General features: G+C 42.5%; 1 protein-coding gene across 1 annotated transcript in view; it reads left to right on the forward strand.

Moving 5' to 3' along the window:
• CUBN (cubilin) overlaps window positions 1-16,929 on the forward strand; it is a 139,678-nt gene that overhangs the window by 31,250 nt on the left and 91,499 nt on the right. The window contains exons 16-23 of the mRNA XM_053359471.1: window positions 137-299; window positions 391-581; window positions 6,846-7,005; window positions 8,529-8,707; window positions 10,611-10,773; window positions 11,071-11,287; window positions 12,099-12,229; window positions 16,645-16,831. Of these exons, the coding sequence (XP_053215446.1) occupies window positions 137-299; window positions 391-581; window positions 6,846-7,005; window positions 8,529-8,707; window positions 10,611-10,773; window positions 11,071-11,287; window positions 12,099-12,229; window positions 16,645-16,831 (1,391 nt within the window). The remainder of the gene's footprint in view (window positions 1-136; window positions 300-390; window positions 582-6,845; window positions 7,006-8,528; window positions 8,708-10,610; window positions 10,774-11,070; window positions 11,288-12,098; window positions 12,230-16,644; window positions 16,832-16,929) is intronic.

Below are 16,929 nucleotides of genomic sequence, written 5' to 3' on the forward strand. Positions count from 1 at the left end.
TTTTAGAGCAGACCCAAGAAATCAATGGGACTTAACCAGGTTTCATTGGGGCTACTATAAATTGGATTAAGTCCACCCCATAAAGTCCATGTGTGTGTAACATGATATGAATATGTGGATTTGTGCTTTTATTTAGATTCGTGATGGTCTCCTCCCTCAAGATCCCCTCCTTGGAAGATATTGCAGCTCTATGTTGCCACCTCCTCTTCAAACCACTGGCCCATATGGCTTTGTTCATTTCCATTCCGATGGTTCTAATAGTGACAGAGGCTTCCATATCACATATACAACATCAACCGGTAAGTGTGTTTCTGCATACTCTTCAGTTGCGGCTCTTCACAGGGCAAACAGATGCTGTTTTGAGTAACCTTTTCTTTTTCCTCAATGCAGCGGATCCCAACTGTGGTGGAAACTATACAGGCAGCAGTGGGGTTCTCATGTCCCCCTACTGGCCCAATCCTTACCTTAACAACAGGCAATGTATCTACATCATCCGACAACCACCCGGTGAAAAAATGATCCTCAATTTTACACACCTGGAGCTGGACAGTCATCCCAGCTGCAATTGGAACTACGTTGAGGTGACTTTGATAGACTCATCAAATTGTAGAGTTGGAAGGTTGGCTTTAAAAGGAGGAGGAGGAGGAGGATGGGCCAAATGAGATGAGACATTTGTTAAAGATGTGATTGGATTCCCCATCTTTTAACATCTATTTAAAAAACAATCGTGGTGGGGATTACCCTGGTTTGGACGAGATTGTGGCATACTGGAGGAGAGGTGTTTTATCCCTTTTTCCCTGCAATATTTTCCTGATGGAAAGCAACTCTATCTGCACCATTAAGGAAGACCTTCCATGGGTACCTTAGGAGTTACTGGCCAGCAACCTTCTGGGTAACCCCTTCTCCCTCTGGTCCATAGTCCTGATATATTTTGAAGGGGCTCAAGATACTTTAAAAAAGAAATTGAAAGTGATAGGAGATCTATTCAAGCATCTCTAGAATGTCTCTGCACCAAAAAAAAATGATGGAGAAGAGTTTCTAGCTTAGGATATGCAAGGAAATAGACATTCAACTTCATTAGGGTCCAAAAGCCACAGATGACAACAAGTTATGAGCAATCAAAAAAAGGCAAAGGTAGACCAGCAATAACTATGATAAGACTGACTCTTTATCATCTCCGTATGATTGAGCGCTCAAGTTGCAGTGTGCCAAATACAAGATAAGGATAAGCATTGCTCAGTGAGTTTGTTTTGCCAGAGCCGTATTCTGCAAAGGGCCCTGTGCCTTTAAGAGGTGCATAGAAGGCAGAATTGCACCAGGAGTAGCTTCTCCCAGCACAGAATGGAGTGGCATGATGACTATGCTCCTTACCTCTGAACGCCAGTTGCTGGGAATCACAAGTGGGGGGAGTGATGATTGCATCCAGGCATTTGGGTGCTCACTGTGATAACAGGATGCTAGATTAATTGGGCCTTTGGCCTGACCCAGCAGGACAGAAGCTGTATAAAAGGTGCGTGGTTCTCAGGTGCTAAAACAGCCAACAGTAATATTGGGTCCAATATATATATTGGCCAGATTCAAATAATTATTTAATTTGTTCCCTAAATCTATGGGGCTGTAGATTTGTTTCTCCTCCCTCAAGGAGGAGAAACTTCTCCCTCCACAGAAACTTCTCTTGAAACTAAGAATTGCAAGAAAATGGGGGGAGGAGAATTAAAAGCCTCCAACTATCAAAGGGAAGATAAGACAAGATCTGGGAAATCTTAACTATGGAAATGATCTCACATCAATTAAAACAGATGTGAGAAACATCTCCAGATGTTGATGACTACAACTCCCATCGGTCCCAGAAAGCATGGGCAATGGTCAGGGATGATGAGAGTTGTAGTCCAGCAACATCTGAAGAGGGCCAAAGTTTCCCCACACCTGAGTTAAGGCTACAGCTAACCCCGAATTTAGCAGCTGCTTTATAGGGAAATGGTGTTTGGTTCTAGATGTAATCACCTTAGCTAACTTAAATTCTATTCACTGGTACTTTACCATTAAAGTGTGTGTGTGTGTGTGTGTGTGTGTGTGTGTGTGTGTGTAGATGGCTAAAATGACATACAGTATTATTTTATACACATGCCCAAGCACTTTTTAAATATATATTATTATTATTATTATTATTAATAATAATAATAATAATAATAATAATTTTATACAGTCTTAACCTCAGAAGGTTTTACAATCATAATAACCCAAATACAGTCAAGAGCATATCTCATGTTTTCAATTGTGCCAGATTTTTCACAAAATCCCTTGTTTTGCTCTTCATTAATATTATTCTCCTTCTTTAGACTCCATCATTTTAACCTATATCCTTGATAGTTTTCCAGATGCACCCCAATACCTCCCTCCCCCCAAACCCGTTACTTCCCTTCACTCATGTGTGATCTTCTTTACACAATATTATTCCTCATTGTGTTAACCAAAGTTTATATTTATTATTCCATATATATTATAGTACGTCTTGTTTCCTTCTGTGGTTTACCTATTGCATATTAAATTTAAGCTCTAAATCCTAATCTTTCTATATATCCCTTTTCGCACTCCCACTCTTTGTTGATTTTTTTGATTTGAGCAGCCCCTAATTGTTGCTGTTAATTTTGCCATCTCAGCAAATTCACAGATTTTAGCTCTCCATTCTGATATTTGTGGTGTTTTTTTCTTTTTTCCAATTTTTAGCCACTAATAATCTGGCCGCTGCTGTTGCGTAAAGAAATACATTCCTTTTGTCCTTGGGGATGTCACTAGTTATTAAGCCCAGCAAATATGCTTTCGGCTTTTTAGAAATTGAACTCTTGAATATCTTTTTAAGCTCTTCATGTACTGATGTCCAAAATTTTTGACCACTTATACCCCCACCACATATGGTACATAGTCCCTACCTCTGATTTACATTTCCAGCAGAGATTTGATTGTGTGTGTTTTTTTTATAAATCCTTGCTAATTTTACTGGAGCGAGATACCAGCGGTAAAACATCTTCATTATATTTTCTTTTATCAAATTGCAAGCTGTAAAATTTATATCGGTTCTCCATCTAGCTAGGTGAATTGTCTGGCCTAGAGTTTGTGGCCATTTTATCATTGTTTCTTTTATTATTTCATCTTTCAGTTCCCATTCCAGGAGTAAACTAAACATTCTCGATATTAGTCTCTTTGGTTGTAGGAGTTCGCTTTGTAATTTTGATGTTTTCTGTTCAAATCCAATTTTTTCATCTTCTTTAAAATGGTGCGCTACTTGGTAATATTGCAGCCAACTATTACAGTAATTCTTAATTTCTTCATAGGGTTTTAATCTTGCATCACCTCAGTGGCGTAGCGTGGGTTGTCAGCACCCGGGGCAAGGCAAGTAATTTCCGCCCCCTAACCCGTGGATTTGCGCCCCCTAACCCGTGGATTTGCCCTAACCCCAGATGTTGCGCCCGGTGCGGCCAGCCCCCCCTGCACCCCCCACGCTACGCCACTGCATCACCTTGCTCTTTAACTAATAGCTGTTCATATGTTGGCCAATCCTTTTCCATATTTTTCTTTTTCATGACTACAGCTTCTAAGGGAGATACCCACCAGGGTATCTTTGGTTCTAAGAGCCATCGGTAATTCGCCTAAACCTTGTATAATGACTTCCTGATTATATGCTTCAGGAAGTCCTTATTTACAGCCACCTTATCATAAACTAGGTAGGCGTGCCAACCGTAGCGATTGTTCCATCCTTCCAAGTCTAGAATCTCCATATTTCTTAGCATGTCCCAGTCTTTAATCCATCCTAAGCAAGCTCCATGATAATATAATATCAAATCCGGGAGCCCAAGCACTTTTTATGTGTCTGATTAACTTGAGCTTTTTCCTGAATATTAATATACTCTGTTATTCTAAAGTATATCCAAAAGAGTTGAGATGGTCTTTAAAATAAAATAAAGACTTTAAATTCCAGTAAAATTCCAGTAAAAAAATCTAGAAGGGGTTTCCACATCTAGTTTCTATGTCAGCTGTTCAAAAACAGCAGTCAAAAATTTCCCCATGCTACTGAAAACCCCTCACTTCAGGCTCTTTGGGTCTCAGCCATCATCTGGGGATCAGCTGACTCATTTGTCTTTATATAGCTTGAAACTTGCCTTTTGAGGGTGGAAAAACGAGAAAGGGTTCCTGTGGACTATCTTTAATATAAACTGAACTGTTATCTACAGCTTTGGCTTGTTGCTGTAATAACATTGCTCCTTCCTTCCTTCCTTCCTTCCTTTGACATTGGTTGGAACAAAGTGTAATTAATTTCCAAATCAGGGGGAAGCCTGGTGTGTAATGAAAACAGACAGCTTCTGTTTGTTTGGGCTCATAATTCCCTCCCCTAATTGCTGGCAAAACGGCAGTGAAATCCACTGCGACAAGAGGAACAAAACTGTTTCTGCCAGGCCCAATCACTTTGTGTTAATTCAGCAAAGCATTTACCTTGTTATTTGGTGATCAAATGCAGGAAGTGTAGCTTTGTTCTGATGTGTCTGCATTTCTTTGGCTACTCCTGGCACCCTGATTCCTTGCACATCCACTCAGCTGAGGAATGGAAGCACAGAACACTATAAAAATGGCTAACAACCCAATACTGGAACTGCTCTAAAGCATCCTAACGAGAGGTGGGGAGATGTTTCTTGCTGTTGTTGTTTTCCTTTCCATGAAAGTTCATTGAAAGGCAATTATGCCCAACTATTTTTCAAGAGAGGCTCAAGTGTGTATTGTCAATTTAGGTTTCTGCAATTAGATTTAATGCTCTGCCACCCACAGCAGAGCAAATCCACTTTTAAAAGAAACCCAGACTTTTTGCTGTTAGGAAAGTGATGCAGAAATGCACTGAAAAGTTTGGCACAAACAAATGATTAATGGAAAGACATATAAACACCCCACAAATGAGATTGAGATGAGTGCTTGTTATCCTATAACCTTCCCGCAAACAAATCAGAATAAATGCTCGACAAAGACCAAATATAACAGGTGCTTTTTTTTTCCAGCCAGAGCGTGCCGGTGCTATCAACAGCAAGTTATTTGTATGACACTTTTTATATATACCTCCCTATTTAGAGGGGAATCCCATGCACAAGTGCATGTAGTATGGATTATATCGTACATTGTGTGTACATGCCACTCTATATGGTGTACGCCAGCTATTCTTAAGTGGCTTCTTCTTTCAGTTTCATTGTCACGGACACACTTAAATGCACCCCAGAAAGCTGTGTCTAATTGCAGCTCAGTATAATGGAGGCACACAGATGTTTCAGAAATGTGACACGGCATATTTTTAATTGAAAACACACAAGAACAGCCCTTAGTGCCTGGGATCACTAAGAAGAGGGTGCTGCTCAGATATCTTACCGTGATAGCAGGATATTTCATGCAGGAAGGTCAATCTGATACTAGCCTAAGGATTAAAATTATACAGGTATGTCAGTCCCTGGCTATGCAGGACTTTATGGGTCACATTATACCAGCATGTTTAAAATAAATCAGAAATCTATTAACAGTTGTGAACTGAGATTAAGGTGGTTTATCCTTCCACTGTTTTCAGGTTGCATTCTACCCAAGACAAAGGTTTAGCACATTTCCAGTGGAGGCTGGTCCATTAGTACAAATGGGGCACACACAAATGTGTGATTCTTTTTTTTAATAGATTGCAGGCTTGTTCTGTGATACAGGATTTTGACATGGAGCAGGGGCTTGAACTCTTTGCCCCATGCTATTGTCTCAAACTGGATCTATGTGCAGTTGGAGCAAGCGGAAGCTTTCCCCATTCCCACAACGCAAGTGGTATATGTCCAGTCTGGATCAGCACCACAGTGTGGGGGTGAAACATTAAAGCTCCTGTAACACCTCCCCCCCACCTCTCCCAGTAGTAGTTGTGTGCTCTGGATCCCTTCCCAATAGATTTACACTTTAAAAAGCTTACACACAATTGCCAATCCCATGGCTGCCATCACGGCTAGTTTAGCACTAGTGGCAGATGAGGTCCTGTGTTATTGGTGTGTTCTGGTATTTCCCCTCCGTTCTCATCATTTCTTTCATTAAGGCTTTCATGAAGAGTGTGCCAGGGTGCAGGCCAGGGCTGGATTTAGGTTTGATAAGGCCCTAAGCTACTTAAGGTATGTCCAGCTGTCCTTTGTCAACAACAAATTGTCACTTTTTTGTGTTGAATATATGCTATATGGACCTAACAGGTATCTAAAGCTATTTGCACATAACAAAATATGTATTTTTTCAAAATAATTGATACAGAAATGAACAAACCAGTGATATTTTAGGGCGCAGGCTGGCATCATAGGAGCTACACAACACAAAACACTGTTGCTGTGTGTAGATTTTATTTTATTTGTTTTTTTGTCTTATATTTTGGAAATGTACATCCAGGTGTGTTTTTTCCTTTAAATTTTTTTGGGGCCGCCACGAGAGTGGGGCCCTAAGCTATAGCTTGTTTAGCTTACACGTAAATCCGGCACTGGTGCAGGCATATCTGAAATAACACCATCTAACTTGTGAATGGTTCCTCTAGCCACTAGAGAGTTGTGAATGATTCAGAGGGACTAAGAGGAGAGGTTGCCAGATCTTTAACAGCTTACATGTAAAGATTAAAATCACCTTTCTACCTTCTTCAGCAGCCAATATGGGAGACACCAGTTTGGTAAGCAGCAGGTGTGTTTGAATGCTGTTGTTTCTTGAACTGGAATTTGAATTGGTCTGGGGCACACCCAGCCATTCCCTTGAAAACATGGTTCTGGTTGATGCTTACCTTTTCAGTGGTTTCATTTTCTTTTGTGGTCTAGGTCCGGGATGGTGACACTGAGATGGACGCCTTAATCAACAAGTTCTGTGGCAACAATACACTTCCTTCAGCTATCACTTCCCATGGCAGCAACCTCTGGGTCAAGTTCAAGTCTGATACCTCAGTACAAAGATCTAGCTTCAGGGCTGTTTATGATGTCGGTAAGGGAAATGATTCATAAATGCCGTGAGTCCTCACTTGAACCCAGGAGCAAATCAACTGAGCAAATTATTATCCCTTACCTGTGCAACACCCCCCTGTGGGTGGGCCGTTATGTATTTTCTCCCATAGAACTCACTGGTGTCTGTTGGTGTTTATAGGACTAGACATGAGAAAAACTCTGATGGAGCGAATTCAGGTTTCATTAGTCAATCTCTCTAAAGATTTATTAATCAATTCTAAAGTGAAATTCCATGGACAACCTGAGATGTGGTAAAGAGTTGTAGCTCAATGGTAGAGAATATGCTTTTGCACGCAAAAGGGCCTAGGTCAGCGGTTCTCAACCTGTGGGTCCCCAGATGTTGTTGGACTACAACTCCCATCATCCCTAGCTAGCAAGGCCAGAGCTCAGGGATGATGGGAGTTGTAGTCCAACAACATCTGGGGACCCACAGGTTGAGAACCGCTGGCCTAGGTCCAATTACTTGCATCTCCAAGTAGGACTGGGAATGACTTCTCCCTGATATCTTGGAGCTCCACTGCCAGCCAGGTAGGTCATATTGAGCTTTATGGACCAATGGTCTGACTCAGTATAAGGCAGCATCCTAGGTTTCAATTACTTTCAAATAAAGTTGATAGGGGAAAGAGAAGACATTACCAGGTTCTCACACGTCATCATGATGGAGCACACTATGGACTTATAGTAGCTATAAGTATCCCAGGTAGGTGATGGAACATGCGGTAGGACTCAGGTTTGATCTTTAGCATGTCTAGGTAGAGTTTTCTCTCTGAAACCCTGGGGAGCCACTGCCAGTCAGTGTGTACAATATTGAATTTGGATCAGTAGTTTTGTTTGGTTTGAAACAGGGTGGATTTGATTTAAATCATTTATTTATTTTTACAGAAAGACTCATCCTTGCTGGTATAATCTTAATATTTACAACCAGGTGAAGGTTTCATTTTTGGGATAATAAATTTTCAGAGTAGTTTTTACAGTTATATAAAAAAATTACTGATTTGGGTATACTATTAGAAATACATAGACAGATAATTATGGAATTATTGTGAGGTTTGATAAGTTAACTGTTTATATTTGGACAACTTTTCTGTTGTACTTTACTGGAAGAAGAAAAATAATCATTTCTTTAATAACAATTTAAACCATTTATTTAACTAAAACAATAACATTATAGCATATGTATCCATGTTTGTTAACTGATGTGGTTAAACGAATTCTTTTTTTAAAGAAAACTTAGACTGAGTTTTTTTAGACTGAAAAAATTAAAACAAATCCTTATTTCCTGATGAATAGCCTTTGGACTGTAATGTAACTTAAATAGAAAACTATCTTTAGAAAGAGTTTTCCCCCAAAAGCATTTTATTTTAAAAATCTGATTTAAATTTTAAAAAATCCGATTTTTATTTTTTATTTTTTAAAAACACCCCTTGATGTTTATCCACCCTGGTTTGAAACTGCTTCCTAGTATTATCACTAGAATTACTGATGGTCCATTTCTATTGGCAGCCTGTGGAGGAGCTTTGTCCGGTGAAGGTGTCATCAGATCACCCTATTATACCAGGCCATTGTCTCATTACAAGATCTGCGAGTGGATCATCTCTCAGCCAGAAGGCCATCGAGTGATTCTAAACTTCACTGACTTTCGGCTCCGTAACATCAGCAGTTGTGACTTGGATTATGTTGAGGTGAAGTGTCTTTTTTTAAAAAGAAAGAAACCCAAATATAAATCTTGGTTTACGGAGCTCAGTTTTACCAAAAGACAATTCTAAGTGTACTAAGTGCCAGTCCCTGTGAAACTGATGGGACTTTTATTCTGAGGAAACATATTTAGGGTTCAAATGAGGGAGGCAGGAGTGAAAGAGAGACGGAATAGAGTACTTTAAAGTTGGGTGAATCTGTCCATTTTCTGTTTTTATTTTTATTTTCCAATCTTAAATACAGCTCTCCATGTTTCCACATCTGTTTGCAATTGTTTTGAAAGTCCTAATGAAAATTCATTAGTGAATTTCTCCAGAAATACACACATTTCTGTGCAATTTGGCTTACAATACACATTGCAAAACACCTCTCCGTAATGTAATGATTCTTTTGGTTTGTTGCGTTCATTAATTATGGGCACTGTACTCCAGCACGTGCATTTTTGCACACGTTACTTGGATGGAGAAGTGCACTGCAAATTTCAGAGAAGGAGAGCCGCATTTCGGTTCTGTTATTGTTTTGGAAAACATGGATTAGGTAGGGTCACCTTTAAGTGTGAAAAGAATAACAGTCCACTACAGTAGCACTACAGTAGGATGCGGGTGGCACTGTGGGTTAAACCACAGAGCCTAGGGCTTGCTGATCAGAAGGTTGGCGGTTCGAATCCCCGTGACGGGGTGAGCTCCCGTTGCTCAGTCCCTGCTCCTGCCAACCTAGCAGTTCAAAAGCATGTCAAAGTGCAAGTAGAAATAGATACCACTCCAGCAGGAAGGTAAACGGTGTTTCCATGCGCTGCTCTGGTTCTCCAGAAGTGGCTTAGTCATGCTGGCCACATGACCCAGTACACCGGCTCCCTCGGCTAGTAAAGTGAGATGAGCACCGCAACCCCAGAGTCGTCCATGACTGGACCTAATAGTCAGGGGCCCCTTTACCTTTACCTTTATAGTAGCTGAAGGACCATCGCCCACAGGTAGAGAGCAATTTTGCATGCAGGAGGTCCTTGTTTCAATCCCTGAAATCTTTGAGTGAAACCCTGGAAAGCCACTGCCAATCAGTGTGTAGATGATGATGATGATTAATTATTTATACCCCGCCCATCCAGCTGGGTTTCCCCAGCCACTCTGGGCAGCTCCCTTCAGATGTCTTCTAAAAGACAGATAGTTGTTTATTTCCTTGACAACTGATGGGAGGGAGTTCCACGGGGTGGGTGCCACCACCGAGAAGGCCCTCTGCCTGGTTCCCTGTAACCTTGCAGTGAGGGAACCACCAGAAGGCCCTCAGCACTGGACCTCAGTGTCCTGGCAGAATGATGGGGGTGGAGACACTCCCTCAGGTATACTGGGCTGAGGCTGTTTAGGGCAGGCATTGGCAAACTTGGCCCTCCATATATTTTGGGACTACAACTCCCATCATCCCTAGCTAACAGAACCAGTGGTCAGCGATGATGGGAACTGTAGTCCCAAAACATCTGGAGGGCCAAGTTTGCCTATGCCTGGTTTAAGGCTTTAAAGGTCAGCACCAACACTTTGAATTGTGCTTGGAAATGTACTGGGAGCCAATGTAGGTCTTTCAGGACTGATGTTATATGGTCTCGGCGGCCACAACCAGTCACCAGTCTAGCTGCCACATTCTGGATTAGTTGTAGTTTCCAGGTCACCTTCAAACGTAGCCCCACGTAGAGCGCATTGCAGTACTCAAAGCGAGAGATAACTAGAGCATGCAGCACTCTGGCGAGACAGTCTGCGGGCAAGTAGGGTCTCAGCCTGCATACCAGATGAAGCTGATAGACAGCTGACATGGACACATGGCCTGACTCTGTACATGCCTGCTTCCTATGTATGCTTAATGTGGCAGCTATTTCACGAGTTCTGCACATTTGCCCCCTTGCAGGTCAGAGATGGAAACAATGTGAATGCTCCTTCCTTGGGGAAATACTGTGGCGAAACTGTGCCTTCAGTAATTCAATCTATGCGTAACAATCTATATATCAAATTCAGAGCTTTTTCTGCTGAAAACCTTGGCTTCCTAGCTGAATACAAGTCTTTGGATGCAGGTAAATGTTGCCTCCCTTCCCCCACTCTCTCTCCTTTTAACTCCCCGCCATTGTCACCAAATTACCTGGACTGATGTAATGCAAAGCAATTAAATTGTATAATTAAATGCACTTTTTCTGGAGAAAGTACAGTCGTTACAAAGGGCTTAAATGCACAATGCAAACACTTTTCTATAAAGTTAGAAAGTTTTTAACAAAAAAGTATATTATAATCAAACTGCTTTAAGGATTTATTAACTGTCTCCATAGCTGCCTTGTGATGCCTTGATTTATACCCTGTTTTCCTCTGTGGTATAGCATGTGGAGGGACTCTCACAGAACCAAACGGAATCATCTCAAGTCCTGGCTACCCAGCGATCTACCCGCATGGTGTCAGATGTGCATGGACCATCTTAGTTCAGCCTGGTCACTTGATCCGTCTGACCTTTTCATATTTCTACTTGGAATTTGATTATAACTGCAACAGAGATTACCTTGAAATCTATGACAACAGCACTATGACAACGCTAGGGCGGTATGTATATATAAAATCTGCAATCTGATTGTATTGCAGGTGTGGGGAGCTTTTGGCTCTCCAGATGTTGCTCCCATCATCCCTTTGCCATTGACAGTGTTTGCTAAGGCTGATGGGAGTTGCAGTTCAATAACTTCTGGAGGGCCAAAGATTCCCAGCACCCGCCACACATGCTAATATGAAGGAATAAATCCTATAGAATTCAGTGCAACTTGTGAGTAAACAGGTATATGACTGTAAGTGTACTTGACGTAGCCTGCTATCACATCAAGCTGTTTTACAACCTTTTAAACCCTTCAGAGTGGCTGGGACAACACAGATGGGCAGGGTACGAATTATACTATCATCATCATCATCATCATCATCATCATCCACTATCTAACTTTAATCAATACCCTGTCCTTTCTTTGTCACAACTTTGCCAGCCATCCTCTTTAAGGTATGGTAAAACAGAACAGTCCAATTTTTCTGCTCCTTATTACTTTGAAGGCTAAAATATTAACTGAACATTTTTAAATGTATGGTGGTGACATACTCGATTGCACATTTTTTCCACCAGAGGTTATTTTATATTTGTTTATTTATTGCATTTATATCTCGCCTTTCCCCCAAAGAGCTCAAGATGGTCCCATGGTTCTTCCCCTCCCTGAATCCCCACAAAAACCCTGTGAGGTAGGTTAGGCAGAGAGTTGGTGACTGGTCCAAGGTCACCCAGTGAGCTTTATGGCTAAGTAGGGATTTGAAAACGGGTCTCAAAAGGGGGTTGATCTAACAGGTCCGTTATATGCTATTTATAATTGTTTTGTCTCAGGTACTGTGGGAGGTCGGTCCCACCATCTATGACCAGCGGTGGCAATACGTTGATGTTATCTTTTGTGACAAACCGCAATATTGCCTCTGAAGGGTTCTCAGTTAATTATGTTTCATTGAATTCATCTACAGGTATGCTTCGACAATCACTGTGTCCAGGACTGGTGTTATTGTTAGGTTCCCTGAGGCTGGCTCCTTGGGAAGCAGATGCTGGGGTGGGTGGGGATGTGTTTGCCACATAAGCTGCCCTGCAGCCCCTGATCCATCTTGCTGAGTTCAGATGTTGAGTGGCGGTAGGTTTGGGACAAATAAGCTTCAAACAGCAATCCAGTTGGCTATTGTGCTTAACAGCTGGCAGTCCCACATAGGGAAGAATGCAGCATTCAAGCCTGGCTGTAACTAGTAAAGGTAAATGGACCCCTGGCCATTAGGTCCAGTCGTGACCGATTCTGGGGTTGCGGCGCTCATCTCGCTTTACTGGCCGAGGGAGCCGGCGTACAACTTCCGGTTCATGTGGCCAGCAGGACTAAGCCGCTTCTGGCGAACCAGAGCAGCGCACGGAAACGCTGTTTACATTCCTGCCAGAGCAGTACCTATTTATCTACTTACACTTTGACGTACTTTCGAACTGCTAGGTGGGCAGGAGCAGGGACCGAGCAACGGGAGCTCACTCCATCGTGGGGATTCGAACCGCCGACCTTCTGATCAGCAAGTCTTAGGCTCTGTGGTTTAACCCACAGCGCCACCCGCATCCCTCTGGCTGTAACTAGCCCATGATTAATTGAGGCTTGCCTTCTCCCAACAGGGCCGCAGCTAGTGACTGATGATAATGTCAGGGAAGAGGAGATCTTACTTAGTCCTTGGATTTTGAGTGAGCAAAGGCTGGCAATGAATGTCATGCCTGGCAAATGCATTCACTCCAAGCTGCAGAGGGATAAAGATTCAATTTGAAATGTCCGTGGCTGAATGTTTCTAAACGGGCTTGCTTTTGAACTTACCCACAAAGGGTCTTTGTTTGGACTCCTTCTTTTCTCCGAGTTGGTAAAATTAAGTCAGTTAATTATGTTACTCTGTGCCAGTACCAGCAGGATTTCAAGTGCCGAGATTTTCTTCCATTGTCTGCAAAATAATAATAGAAGAAGAAGATAGTATGTTCTGTAGGGGGGTGCAGGGTGAGTTGGAGGTTGAAAATATTAGGATAAAAGGACTCTTGGGGAAAGTAGCAAAACTCTTTTGACAGGGAGAGATCAAATTAAAAGAAAAATCATGCCCAATGCAAGAGCCTTCATCTAGCTTTTAAAATTAGAATCTTGGCAAATAATGGATCTGAAATGTGTTTCTGGAGGAACAGGAGAGGGAAATGTCCCAGCTTTAATTTTCTGGGTTGCGCAATGATGCATAAGAAAGAGACAACAAAATGGTGTTTTAATCTTCCACGGGCTGTTTACACAGTTCAGCTTCCAGCAGCTTTTATTGCCCTTTCCATGAGAGCCAGCTTTGGACTGGCTTGGACTGGCAGGGATCAGAACCAGATGGGTCTAGCCATCTTCACACCCTGGCAGAGAAAGTTGTGCACAGCTACTCAGTACAATTTTACTCTCCCCTGGGCAAGCTGGAATTCATATACTGAAAATGGACGGAAGCACAAAGTTTCTCCTAATGGTTAATAAAAGCACCAAGACATCAGACAGATTTCCTGTTATTGACAAAGATCACCAACCCAAAACTTTGTGCATGCACTATTTATAATTCACATGGATAGCATTTAATCTAGGAGCTGGATGCTGTGTTACTGAATAGGGTACCTCTGTTCCAGTTGAGAAATGAAAAAGGAAGAGTTACTGTAATAGTGTTGGATATATTTACATGGAAGGACATTAGCCAAGCAGGATGTTTTAGTTTTATATTCATCTGTCTTTAATCTCCTCTGAACACTGTGCAGCTCTAAACAAAATAAGTGCACTAGGCATTAGGCAACCACACCATCGCTGCTTAGGTTTCAAGATCCATCCTCATTTACTGTGGAAGAACTGCACAGAAGAGATAATATTTAAATTTAGAGTTAATTGGTTTCTTCAAGAAGAGAGGAGAGAGAGAGAGAGAAGCACGTTTTCCCTTAACTATATGCACATGTTACTAGAAGGATAGCACATATTTTCACAAAAGACATTGTAATGGGAACTGCCCACCTACTTTGCAATGGGAAACCTCAAACTGGATATATTTTAATGCTTGAATCAGGGCCTAGGTTTTCTCTCTAGCACAGCATTTCCCAGCTTGACATTCATTGCCAGCCTTTGCTCACTCAAAATCCAAGGACTAAGTAAGATCTCCTCTTCCCTGACATCATCAGTCACTAGCTACGGCCCTGTTGGGAGAAGGCAAGCCTCAATTAATCATGGGCTAGTTACAGCCCTCCTTCATGGATCACTGCCTTGCCGTGGCGAAGGGGCTTGAAGAACTCAGAGAAGCTATGAACTACGCCGAGCAGGGCACACAAAATGAACAGGTCATAGTGGAGAGTTTTGACCAAACGTGATCCACCTGGAGGAGGAATCGGCAAGCCACTCCAGTATCCTTGCCAAGAAAACTCCATGGACAAAGACAACATGCATATAAAAGTTATGACGCTGGAAGATGAGCCCCTCAGGTCGGAAGGCGTCCAACATGCTACTGGGGAAGAGCGGAGGGCATGTACAAGTAGATCCAGAGCTGATGAAGCGGCTGGGCCAAAGCCGAAAGGACGCTCAGTTGCGGATATGCCTGGAAGCGAAAGGAAAGTCCAATGCTGTAAAGAAAAATATTGCATAGGAACCTGGAATGTAAGAACCATGAACCTGGGTAAGTTGGAGGTGGTCAAAAATGAGATGGCAAGAATAAATATTGACATCCTGGGCATCAGTGAACTAAAATGGATGGGAATGGGCGAATTCAGTTCGGATGACCATCGCATGTACTACTGTGGGCAAGAAACCCATAAAAGAAATGGAGTGGCCCTCATAGTCAACAAAAGAGTGGCGATATCAATAACCTCAGATAAGCAGATGACACAACCTTGATGGCAGAAAGTGAGGAGGAATTAAAGAACCTTTTAATGAGGGTGAAAGAGGAGAGCGCAAAATATGGTCTGAAGCTCAACATCAAAAAAACGAAGATCATGGCCACTGGTCCCATCACCTCCTGGCAAATAGAAGGGGAAGAAATGGAGGTAGTGAGAGATTTTACTTTCTTGGGCTCCATGATCACTGCAGATGGTGACAGCAGCCACGAAATTAAAAGACGCCTGCTTCTTGGGAGAAGGGCAATGACAGGCCTAGACAGCATCTTGAGAAGTAGAGACGTCACCTTGCCAACAAAGGTCCGTATAGTTAAAGCTATGGTTTTCCCAGTAGTGATGTATGGAAGTGAGAGCTGGACCATAAAGAAGGCTGATCGCCGAAGAATTGATGCTTTTGAATTATGGTGCTGGAGAAGACTCTTGAGAGTCCCATGGACTGCAAGAAGATCAAACGCATCCATTCTTAAGGAAATCAGCCCTGAGTGCTCACTGGAAGGACAGATCATGAAGCTGAGGCTCCAATACTTTGGCCACCTCATGAGAAGAGAAGACTCCCTGTAGAAGACACTGATGCTGGGAAAGATGGAGGGCACAAGGAGAAGGGGGCGACAGAGGACGAGATGGTTGGATAGTGTTTTCGAGGTTACCAGCATGAGTTTGACCAGGCTGCAGGAGGTAGCGGAGGACAGGGGTGCCTGGCGTGCTCTGGTCCATGGGGTCACGAAGAGTCGGACACGACTAAACGACTAAACAACAACAACAACAGTTACAGCCAGGCTTGAATGCCGCATTCCTCCCTATGTGGGACTGCCAGCTGTTAAGCACACTAACCAACTGGATTGCTGTTTGGAGCTTATTTGTCCCAAACCTACCTCCACTCAACACCTGAGCTCAGGAAGATGGATCAGGGGCTGCAGGGCAGCTTATGTGTTTTTGATCTCCACCTCCCATCACACCTGACTGTTGGATGGGCTGGCTGGGGCTGATGGGAGCTGGAGTCAAGAGAAGTTGGGGAAGGGCCACAGGTCAGAGAAGGTTGCTCTGACATCAAGTGTTCTGTGAACCTTGTGCCCGGGTCGTTTTTGCCCCTGCCATTATCTCTCGCTAGCTATGTGAACCTGTCCTGATTTGGTCTTGCAGAAAAGAAAACAGCAGAAAGGAACTTGGTTTGAGCTGAGGATGAAGTCCTTACCATCCCTTGTTTATTATTATTATTTTTATTAATAAAAACTTTTTTGTCTAGATGAAATTTCTGTAAGTCATATATAAATAGGTGAAATCTTCTTTGAATCTTCGGTCTTGATAGATGCATTTTAGCTTAAAGCAGTAGCAAAGAACAAGCAAAAATAGCTCATTTTGGGGGGAGGTGGTGGTTAGTAACAGGGGTTGTTTCTAACTCTTTGTATCCTATGAAGATCTTTTCAATGAGGCCAAGATTTCCAATGTCTTTTAAACATTGCCTGCCTGTTTTGTTCCATTTCCTTCCAAGTCTGTTCACATGAGTACACGGAGGCGACCGGTGAGTTAACATCTCCAAACTATCCTGGCCACTATCCCAACCGAATGGCATGCATCTACAGGATCCACGTGGGGAACAACAAACAGATTGCTTTGCACTTCACCAACTTCTCTTTGGAGGAAGGGGCCAGGTGTTCAAGTGATTACGTAGAACTCAGGCAAGTTTCTGAGATCTTCATCGTAATATCTTACAGGTTCATGAATCCACTTCACCTTGTAATGTACCTAAGATGCTCCCTCTTCCAGCCACTATCCC

This window comes from Podarcis raffonei, chromosome 12 (genome assembly GCF_027172205.1).
Source record: "Podarcis raffonei isolate rPodRaf1 chromosome 12, rPodRaf1.pri, whole genome shotgun sequence".
Lineage (NCBI taxonomy): Eukaryota > Metazoa > Chordata > Lepidosauria > Squamata > Lacertidae > Podarcis > Podarcis raffonei.